Consider the following 11,256-nt stretch of genomic DNA (forward strand, 5'->3'; position numbering starts at 1 on the left):
CCTCATKGCTGACCTGCCTGTAAATTAAATATGTGTGTTTGGGGGGAGGCAGGGGGAGAAGAGGTGCCTGTCTGTTTGTACTRGTGACTCACAATGTATTGTTMAGTAGTTGTGCAAGCATTGTGACAACAAATGTATTTTCCAAGTTAATTTCCTTTTTGCTGTCTTACACTAGAATAACAATTGTGCCACAGCTGGTACTCCATGTCCTGCTTCTCATTTTCAGCTTTCTTAAACAACTTAAATCTTGAAAGGTATTTTCATACAACTTATGAATTCTGGCAGCAGTCTGAGTGGTAGACATTGAAACTCTTCAGGGGCGTAATGAAGCACCATTCCCATGGGATGATAACTTCACCACCACTGCACAGGTAACCTKCAGGGAGCCAGCAAGAGAACCTGCACTACAAATATGAGCTCAGATTGTCAATATACTGCTTTTCTATCCCCAGCCAGGCCTTTGTAGTTTACCCTGTACATGCAATTTCTCCATCCATGCACATCTGTCTTTGTTGGTGAAGGTGTCATTCTACCAGCAATGCTGGAAACTGTATGTCAAGACAACACAGGAGGTTCTTCTCACCTGGGATGATACAAGGAATGGAAGTGATCCTCCCCACTTAACTGAGTCTCTACTCAGCTGGATCAAAGAGTGAAACATGCTCTGAAGGARGGTTAACTGCTTTAGTGTCATAGAGGTCATCAAGATACAGCATCTTAAGCAAACCTGCCCAGTGCATCACACATGATGAGTGCATCCTTTTCCATTATAAACTTTTTTTTTTTTCCATTTAATTTAGAGTTGCTTTATTGGTCATTTTTTTCCCTGCAAACCTTTCTTGCTATGATAGACTTGAGGTGTGCTTTTAGTACAGCTACTGAATCTCATTTACCTTCCCGTCTATTATCCTAACCATCATCAACACTTCAAGCCTTTTTTGTAGCAAAATTGTATCAAATATAGAGTACTACTGCTGTATAGATAGGCATTGTTACAGGTACTCCCATGAGAATTGTGATTTTATTTCAAGTTTATCAAGCACTTAAAGTGACAATCTTCACAGCGACAAGATTCACATCTTCTGCGGATGATTATAACGTGAGTCTRTTTGTTCCTGACAACCGTGGAAAGCGTATATTGGCTTTGAAATGGAAATCCATCACACCGATGAGGARCAGCTTCCCGTGTTCCTGCTTTCGCGAGGAGTCGCTCCAGGCCATGCGATATGRAACGCACCGTCCAGTCCGCTGCTCGCCATCTACAGCCCGGGCGCCGCTGGGGTCCGGAGCGGCTACCGGGGCCCCGCTGTCACCAGCCCGGGCCCATTCACCCGCCGGCTCCAACGCGCTCCGTGTGCTGGTGCGCTCGGCGCAGGGAAGCGGCGGCGGCTCCCATCTCCTCCCCGGCGCTGTCCGCGGCTGACTCCCCCCGCTCGAATCGGTGATCACGGCGCTGACCCGGGACGGCCTCCGCGGCCCGGCCCGCGCGGCCACGGCCACCCCCGCGCTCGGGCGCCGTCCTTGAGCTCGGCGAGGAAGGCGTCGCGCAGGCGAAGCAGGCGCGGGGCCAGGTCGCGCTGGCCGCGGGTGAGGGCGGCGGCAGTGACCCGAGCGGCGGCGCGGATGGGCCGCGACTCCGAGAGGCGCTCCACGAGCCGCGGGCTGGAGAGCAGCAGCAGCAGCGCCCGCAGCAGCGCCATGGCCGCCGCTCCCGCGAGAGGTGGCGCCCCCGCCCCGCCCCGCCCCGCCGCGCTCGCGAGAGCCGCGCACCGCCGCGCCATTGGCCGCGGGTGTGGAGGGGCAGGGCGCGTGCGCGGGGCGCGGGAAGGCGCCGTGGGGCGGCGGGGCCGGGCGGTGTCGGGCGGTGTCGGTCCGTTCTGGGCCCGGGAGGAACGAGCGGGGCTCTGCTGGGTTGGGCTGGCCTCGGCCGGGACGGGCAGCGTCGCTATGAGCTCCGGCGGGACCCTGAGTATCCTGCGCAGCGACTCCTACGCCGAACTCAGCCAGTACCGGGACCAGCATTTCCGGGTGAGCTGCGGCAGGGTTGGGCGCCGCGGGGTCCGGCCGGGCCGGGCTGGGGGTAACGCTGTGTTCTTGCGGCCCAGGGAACGCGGTACGACCAGGAGCGGCTGCTGAGGAAAAGCTGCACGCTCTACGTGGGGAACCTCTCCTTCTACACCACGGAGGAGCAGATCCACGAGCTCTTCGGCAAGAGCGGCGACATCAAGAAGGTCATCATGGGGCTGGACAAAGTGAAGAAAACCGCCTGCGGCTTCTGCTTCGTGGAGTATCCTTATGCGAGGCGGCAGGAGTGGTCAGGGTGTGGGTGACCTGCTCTGCAGGCTCTGAGTCACAGGAGAGTTCTCTGAGGATAATATTGTTTGCTAAAGTGTCTATGGGCGACCCTGGCGAGAGAGGGCAGTGCTGGGCTTACGGTTGGACTTGATGATCTTACAGGTCTTTTCCTATCTTGATTCTGTGATTCGAACATACGCTGYATGTCAGCGGGGTTAATGGGTTGCTTTCACTGTGATGCTTTAATGTAGACATCTCTTAGGTAGTTGTCCTCTGCAGTGAATTCATATTCTCCTTGGCCGGGTAAAAAGGCCTTTCTTTTTGTACAGACATACATGTAAAGTTTCTGTTGGCATCTTTCATTCCTGTTATGTGACTTCATTACCTGCACGTCTCTGAGTATCATTCTGTTGCTGGTTCAAGTGAGCTCATCAGAATGRAGAAAGTTTGTAGCATGAACAGACCATGCCTGGGACATCTCACTGTTTAGCAATAGAGCTATGTGCTGTTAAATGTCAGAATGGTTGACATCTTGAATTCTTGAACGTTCCTCTATTTCATTAGTAATTTTCTCAGCTGGTGTAGCTTCGTAAAAGTGGTTGCTTTTAGAAGTAACTGAGCAGGAACCTGGTTCAAGCAATGACTTGGTTTTGTAGCCCATTTGATATTGTTGTTTTTTCCATGTGATGAAAACACATGTGATGAAAAAAGATCCATTTTTTTCATTAACCTATTCGTAAGGTATTATGCCAGAGGAGATGCTGAAAATGCAATGCGATACATCAATGGAACCAGACTTGATGACAGGATCATAAGGACAGACTGGGATGCAGGATTTAARGAGGGTAGGCAGTATGGCCGTGGAAGATCAGGGGGACAGGTAGGTTATTGTACAGCCTTGGGTTTTAAAGGACTGGTGACTTTGGTTTTGAATGAACACAAAACAATTTCAGAAAGAGCAACTTRGAAGTCATTGTTTAAGATAACACTGAAAGACATCTAATCAATGATAGTGTAATCCACTAAGAATAAATAACTCTTTTGTCTGTTTGACTGAAGGTACTTGCAGAAACATGTCTTGGCTGCATGGGGAGATAATGCTCATAAGTAAGCCCAGAAAATGTAAAGGGCTGTCAGGAGCACACAGGACAGCAGTAGGCTTACCCAAAATGGAGCAGGTGGCAGTGGCATGTACTGCCAAAACACAAGGCCAGCCATCCTTGCCTGTACTTTGTTGATTAAAGAATCCTCCAGTAGCAATTAAAGAGGAAGTTGKTTTATGCTGTTCTGGGCTTCTGCATGATACACTTTGCCTTCTGTTTAGTCAGTCAGCTCTCTGCAGCCTCTTACATGTTGTGATGTCAGTATGACTGTATTCTAATAGTGTAAGTTTCTGGGAAATTGTTTTTCCTTGTCTTTGCCTTGTCTTTACCGGACTTCCCTTTCTCCCTTTTTGCAAGGTCCGAGATGAGTATCGGCAAGACTATGATGCTGGAAGAGGTGGCTACGGCAAAACTGTTCAATGCCAGTGACTCCTCAGCCTCACAAGAGAACCAAATATGCATTGTAAACATCACCAGACACTAAGTAGGTCTGTTGCACACAAATTCACAGAAACTCCTATTCATGTTCCTGTGAGCACATCCTATGTTCAATACCTCTTCTGTTTTTAAAACCAGGAACCAAAGCTTTGCAGAGGACCTGGGAGCAAGGCTTTAAGCATTAGAATGCTTGAGGCTTTGGTCTCTAAATGCTGCTATAACTTACTGAAAGGAACAAAGATGTAATATGGTGCTTTTTTTTCCTCTGGCAAAACTTGATTATTCTACCACTGGGTTTTGTTTACATTGGTATCACAGGGTGGAGAGCAGTGATAAAGGATGATTGGTGCATGTTTCACAGATGAAAGCCAAAGGCAAAGAGCCRGAAAAGGAAGTCGAATTTCTAGGGAAATTTTTCAATTTCTAGGGAAGACTTTTAAGTTGCAGATTTTCTGGGGTTACTGGATTAGCATCCTTTTTCACTGGTGCTGTTCTAGAACATTTACATGAACACTCATAATTAAACAAATCAGATTGAGTTTAGGAATCATGAAGTGGGAAGCAGCCTAGTAGAAGGCAAGAAACAGACCCCTGCAGTCTTACATTATACAAAGTATAATGTGATTGCATGACAGAGAAGARCAAATGTAAGAATTACAATACCTCTTATTTCACAGTTTTAGTGTTTTGCTCTATCTGGTAGCTCTTTGAAGCCTTAATATTTGCGGGCAATATCTTCCCTGTGTCTGTAAGTGTTGYATGAAGCTACGGTACCCCCAAAATTCGATGTTTGAGGAACTGGGTGTATAATGAGAAAGTTTATTCCAAAAATAGATTTTCTGTTTGAGAAAATTGATTTCAGACAAAARTAGAGACAAAAGAGTTTTGGGAAGATTCTTGCTTTCTACTGAGCATGTGATAAGAATGGTAAAAGAATTTCAGGATTGCATAGCTTGTGTTTTGGTTCTTTCCCCACTGGATGCTATTCCTACTGCTTGTTGATAGGTTGGGATTTTGGTGTATTGCTCACATAAGCTTAAAAATGTGATCCCAAGATCAGTGAATTTGGCCTGTTAAAATGAAATACTTTAAAARGAACTGTTAAAGGGCTTTGGAATTTCTTCATGATCTTCTGAGTTCCATGTAAATGGCAATTCAAAAAGTTWTGTCCAAATACCATGTTGTCCGTGGCTCCTTAAAAACCCTTAAAGATAGGTAAAAGTTGATTCTTTCTCACTGAAGGTATTGTAGGAGCTCTTGATGTGTTTCTTGTGTACAGTTACTCACAGCTGTTACTGTGGATTGGAAAACCAGTGAGATTCAACAAGTGCTTACTTAGGAAGTGTGRTTTTGGGTGAAYTTTGAGGTTTTTTGGCATGTAGCGTAAACTAGAATTGTGGGATCATTTGGTGCTRGTCTGCAAACAAGACTTTGAACAAAGTTACTTTTTCCAATATAGTACATTTGACTATGAGTTTACAGCCTGTAATCTGCTCTAAAACACTGTTGAAGTTTATTTTTCATTGTATTGATTTTGTATGGAAAATGTGTTACCAAAAATTCTAAAGACACTTTCTTTTAAATAAAGCTGCAATATCAAAATGGTTTGTTACCTTTTTTTTGTTGGAACAAAATCAGTGAAAGAAAGGAACTGTATTCAGACTCCTGGCCACATCCTTTGTTTTAATGTCTGTTGAGATGAATATTCCTTTCCTTTGACTGGATTTTCAGTGCTCCTCTGTCCAGATTAGTTGATTATAAGAAGGTGCTTTTTGTTGCGTGTTTGATTTTCTGGAATATCACTGTTTCACATCCTAAATTGCTTTTTTGAAAACAAAACTCCTGTCAGCCGGTCCTGCTGCCACAAGATGTCGTGAGAAGCCGTGTCTGGCTCCAGGGTGAGTGGGGGTGCCAGGATTCTGTCAGCTGAGGAGCTGTTGTGGAAGGARCGATGTGTTCTGAAAGCATTTCATCTCACAGTGCAGCTAAGGCAATGTCTGCATTTCTTGAAGAAACTCTTCAGATTAGAATTGTACTTGAAACAGAAGTGTCTGGTGACTGACTAAACTGTCTTCTACTGTACCTTGAAGCAGCAGAGTTAGAAGTGCCTCAAGGTTGCTGATTTAGAGGATGTCTCACACCACCAAGCACTGTAGAACTGAAACGCTGTGCAGGCTGGCAAAGGACTGGCTCATGGTTTGGGTTTTGTTGTTTTTTTTTTCTCCCCTCTAATTTACTCCAGTAAGAGAACGAATATGTTTCCATGAACTGGAAATGTGATGTTCATCAGCAGACCCTGGATACAGTGTTGATTCTGTGTTTGATAATAAATTTTCTCCTAAAGATGTTTAATTGAACAAAAACAGGCATGAGAATGACTCATTCCCTGTTAGAAAACAAAATCACTTTGATGCCTGTGAAGGAGTGGTGCTGTTCTGGGCCCAGTGCTTGGCAGGCTGGAGCTCTCCCTAMGCAGGGCACACCTGGGCAGGCACCACACACTCCTTGGTGCCAATATGGAATTGAGAAGGAAGGAATGAGCCAGGGCTCCAACTGCTGACAAACCTAAAGGTRATTAACTATTCCCAGACAGAGTTGTCCTGAGAGAGGAGAAAATGCCATGCAAATCTGAATGCTGGAAGCACCAAAGCTTTCAAATGCTCAGGGCTGTGATGGGCTCTGTGGAGGGGGCTGGGCAGCCCTGCAGGGAGTGTGTTCTCACTGGAGGGTGGCACTGGAGGTGTGTCGGACCCACATGGAGGAGGATCCCTGTTCCAGCTGCTGAAGGCTTCAGAGCCTGTGCTGTGGCTGCCTTCTGTGGGGAAGGCTTGGGTGCTTTTCTCTGCATGCCTGGCTGGTTTTCCCTTTTTTAATGGTTGTGGCAGGTGCCTGCTCTGTTCAGGAAGGGAGCTTTAGCACAACTGTTAAATCTAGGGGATTTTGATACATTCTGTGGGTATACAGGTATGTCCACACAAAATTTAGTCTGGATTGGACTTAATGTCAGTGTACTGGAATCTGTATTTCAGGTTTTTARTATTTTGCATTTTAATAGATTTTAGGTGAATATGTTACTTCACATAAAATGCAGAATTGCCTCTCAAGAATTGCTTTTTCAGTGTTAGCCAGGAGTTTATACTGGACTATGCAATTTAACAAGGAAGTCCTCTCTTAGTTTTAAGAGCTATCATTACAATCCTAGGAAATTAGCTTTTTTCGTGATTTCCAAGTACACAATACCTGAACAAAGTCAAGTGTAAGTCTAGTGTAATAGGGCTTTTTTAAAAACAAGTTTTAATTAAAAAAATTTTAAGGTGTAATGGATTTTCTAGTTTAGAAAGCATATAATAAAAATGCATTTTGTGTTAATGTTTAAAAATAATTCATTATTTTTAAACATCTTTTATTGCTGCATGTGTTGTGAGAACTTCTATCAGTGTCAGTATAACTTAGAGTGAGACGTGTGAGACTGAAACTGCRGAGGAATAGTGGTGACAAAAGCTAGAGGTAAAGCATCACTTTCTATTCAGCCTTCTTTTTAAGTGGAGGAAAAGTGTTCCACATTTGTAAGGATTATATTGTTGCTTTTCAGACATGATTCAAAGATAGGTATTGAAAGAGGGAAGGTATAAAACATCATTATGCCATTAGGAATTCTAGTTCCATTCAAATAGGAAATGTTCTATTTATGATCCTTAAAGAAAGCCCTCAGGTCATGAACATTATTTCCATTTGTTGAGAAAAATGTCAGAATTTTTCCTGAAAGTCTGTACAAAATGAATGTTTCTTTTGAACCCTTTATTCATTCAATTTTTGGGCACATTTAAAAAATCATTGAAGAATTAATAAAAGCTATGTGTAAAATTAAAGAGAAACCCCTCTGTGAAATTCCAATGTTTTTTACAGGATTCACAGTTTTTGAATGAAATAACTTGATTTCAGTAGGCCTGAGCTTGTTAGTTGAATATACCACAAGGAGGATCTACTTTTCCTTTGATTTTCTCCAGGATGGGTGAAGAATTAATTCAGAGACCTTGGCATGACTGTGTATAGGCCAAGGAAGAGAATGGGAACAGAGTTTTTGCTATCAGGTATGGAGGACGGTTTTTTAAGAGAAAATGATCTCAATTTCTAGGTTTGAGTGACATTAGAATATTTTTTGCTAATTGTGCTGAGCACTTGAATTTCTAAAACTTCACTTACATGAGGTTATTTTGTTTTATAAARAAAGCACATCCTGTGAACAGGGACATGAACCTATAACTGAAAAGGTTTTTGCATTTCTTGCTGTATTTGCAGTTTTATAATCTGAGAATRTTGCACATTTACAAAGGGAAAAGGAACTAAGTTGATGAGTGATGATGATGCAACATATGTCAGCAATTACATCGTTGCTGTGCTGCGTAATAGCACATTTGTCTTTTGAGTTTTGCTTGACATTTATAAAATTTACCAGCATCTGGATTTTTGTGGAAAGCTGATTAGGTTATGGACTTACTCTGGTAGGAACAAAGATGCTCTGAGCTGAATCACTTCTGGACATGAACTSSTGGGTCACTGTGATATGGAACTGAGCTCAGTGCCTTCCCTCTCTCATGTCAGCAATTGCAACAGAGGCATCTGTGGGAATGACAGATTCTTGAATTGTTATCCTTTTTTTTTTGTTTTCCATAATGTCCTAATATATCAATGTATTAAAAAGAAGCATGAACATTTGATTTTTCCCCATGAAGCCAGGAACTTACAAGTTGATTTATTTTATTAAAGCAGTGTGATTCATACTTTTCTTCAAGAGTTCCAGTTAAACATCTTAAGTGTYCTGCTAAATGCTGAAAGAAAAGATTTCAGTGCTTGCCCGCTGTTAAAGTTTTGWAGAAAAAWGTTTAGATGCTTGACTAGATTTCCCTATTTCTTGGCTAAGCTGTATATATTCACTTCCTGATAGCAAATTATCTGTTTTCTGTGGTTGCAAAGTTTACCGCAAGTAGCCTGGCATCCTTCCTGTAAAGGACAGGGCCACAGTCCCATTCTCAAAAGCATTTGGCTGTTTCCTYTCCCCCTGTAGTAAATGCTGTGTGCAGCTGTAAGGCAGCTGTTCGGAGTGCAGCAGGGAACACAGAGACAACCTGCTTCAATGCATAGCCCACATCTGTCCTTGGAAGAATTCAAAGTGACAGGAAGCATGCTGAGGCCATATGTCAGCAGAGCAGAGTTCAGAGCAGGCTGCACTGTAAGCACAGGTTTAATTTCTAGCACAGTTTTTGAGGCAGTTGTGTCYGGATCATTAAGAGCAAAAGTTGCCTTCTCTGAACTATCATTATGTGTCAGCAGTTGCTTGACAGTTTAATCCAATTTTGAGCCAACTTGGAAGTACCTTCCCCAGAAGCTCATGTTTAACTCTCAACAACTGTTGAGACTTACTGCATTTCTTTTAATTTTTTGTGTGAGTTACCTTTATATATTTTAAAGAATCAAGAATTTTTAAGAGTTRCCTCCATTAAAGGCTTTTGCAGCTGTGATCTGTACTGAAGGGACATTTCCTCTGTGAGTGGTTTGGTATCTTGAGTGTAACTCCTGTGAGACCTGGCAGAGGGACGTTGTCTTTGAAGCACTTCATCAGGTCTTAATCCCWTTTGAGTTTGGGAACACTGAAATGAATTGGCTATYTGAATGTGTTTGACTAAACAATAGCTTAATATGAGAAAGATGGCATCTTTTTGATGTGGCTTGTAATCAAGAAAATAAAATGCTCCTTTTCTATTTGTCTGATTAAAGGTACAGTATAAATCAAACGGGAAAAGCGGAAATTGTTCATCTCAGTCCTTGGGTGATCTGTATCAGGCAGATGTTAACAGGATCAAAGCACAAAGCAGGTTGCCCAGGGCTGTGTACAGCCAAGTTTTGAACAACATCTCCAAGGAGGGAGAACTCCACAACATTTCTGGGCAACCTGTTCCRGTGTTTAGGCATCTGTGATAAAAAGGCATTTTCTTGTGTTCACATGGAGTTTCATTTGCTGTAATTTGAAATTAGATTAATCAGTTTTGCACGGGAAGTTTCCATGTTTTCTGAAAGTGATGCTAGAATTTGAAGCATTGTGACTTCTTGATGAACTTTTGCTTCCTCTCCATGTTTTGTTTCGGTGTCACTGCACTAGCAACCTACCTGCTAGTAGAATGTCCTTTCCTGCTTTGATTTCTCCCATATATTCTTTGGCTTATGTTCCAAGCTGCATGGATGATAATACCACATTTGATTGCTCTTCTCTGCATCTGTGTAATTTGATGAGCACTGCTAATGAGCGCCTTCTGGGGAGAATTTAATTGATAAAGCTAGATTTGTCTGCTGAAAATGAGGAAAGCATAAGGTGACCTAATGGGAAGCTAAGGCCAAAATATGAACTTCTGGGGAGAAGGCACAGAAAAGCTGCAGATCACTGCCTTGCTGTGACTTGATTTGTGAAYGTCAGAGCCACCAAATRTGTACCATATTCTGCCTTAGAGTCACACATTTAAATTAACTGGGGTAACTCTAATGCTGTTGGAGCTGCTGGGTGCTGTGACCTACGCCTCAACTGCACTTGCAGCTGTGTGTTTGCTTGTCTGCAGACTTACAAAGTGCCTGTCTGGTATTGGATCATAAAATCATAGAATCACTAAGGCTGGAAAAGACCTCCAGGATCATCGAGCTGGCTGAAATTTGGGCTGAACACCACCTTGTCAACTACACCATACTACTGAGCGTCAAGGATTCACATTGCAGTTGGTGGAAAGCCTGTGACATCTTCCCAAATGATAATTACAGTCAAGGTAGTCCCTGGGTGGTTGTTATTACTTAGTTAAAGTTAGCCAAAATATTTTATATTCCGAGAAATTTATTTTCTTGCCCTTTGTGACATGTTTGGCTCTGGCCAGTATGTTCTCTTCCTTCCTGTGCTATTTTTAGTAACTTTGATTATCCTTCCATGCACTTCTATTGCAAAACAGAATTATATAGCTTTTTTACTGGTACATGCTACTTTCACACGTGGGTTCAGTTTCACCAGTTATCAAAACCAGATGGATCAGACATGTGTGARGAATAATTTAATCCAAGTGCTGCTGGGCTAATTGGAGTGGGCTAGTGGATATGTGCCTTTCTTTTTCTTACACGTGTAAATGAAAGTGTAATTTTAAATTGGACTCTGTCTTCCTGTTTTCTTCCACTGAAAAGGGACCAAAGGGGAGAACATAGAGTTTTTGTCAGRTCTTGAATCTGATGATTTTCTTTGGAGAACCATTTTCTCTAAGTTGCATTTCTGGGGCTGTTTTGAGTGGATTAGTTAAGGACCTGCCAGAAATGGGGTTAATTCCAAGAGCATCAATGGACAGTGGAAGTCTCTGTTCAGARCTTTCAGCAGTGGCAGGGAGATCAGCCAGGT

At 43.2% G+C, this 11,256-nt stretch overlaps 2 protein-coding genes across 2 annotated transcripts; one reads left to right on the forward strand and one right to left on the reverse strand.

Annotated features, from left to right (window-relative positions):
* Positions 1-1,431: 1,431 nt before the first annotated feature.
* On the reverse strand, positions 1,432-1,722 carry NCBP2AS2 (NCBP2 antisense 2 (head to head)). Its single transcript, XM_057377861.1, has one exon. It carries the CDS (start codon positions 1,698-1,700, stop codon positions 1,446-1,448), a length of 255 nt encoding a protein of 84 aa, XP_057233844.1. The 5' UTR covers positions 1,701-1,722; the 3' UTR covers positions 1,432-1,445.
* A 103-nt stretch (positions 1,723-1,825) lies between these two features.
* Positions 1,826-5,435, forward strand: NCBP2 (nuclear cap binding protein subunit 2). Its single transcript, XM_057377859.1, has 4 exons — positions 1,826-2,028; positions 2,106-2,287; positions 3,037-3,175; positions 3,756-5,435. Exons 1-4 carry the CDS (start codon positions 1,948-1,950, stop codon positions 3,825-3,827), a joined length of 474 nt encoding a protein of 157 aa, XP_057233842.1. The 5' UTR covers positions 1,826-1,947; the 3' UTR covers positions 3,828-5,435.
* The last annotated feature ends 5,821 nt before the right edge of the window (positions 5,436-11,256 follow it).

This window comes from Malurus melanocephalus, unplaced genomic scaffold, assembly GCF_030028575.1.
Source record: "Malurus melanocephalus ecotype Western Australia unplaced genomic scaffold, MMel_1.1 scaffold_328, whole genome shotgun sequence".
In the NCBI taxonomy this organism is placed as follows: domain Eukaryota; kingdom Metazoa; phylum Chordata; class Aves; order Passeriformes; family Maluridae; genus Malurus; species Malurus melanocephalus.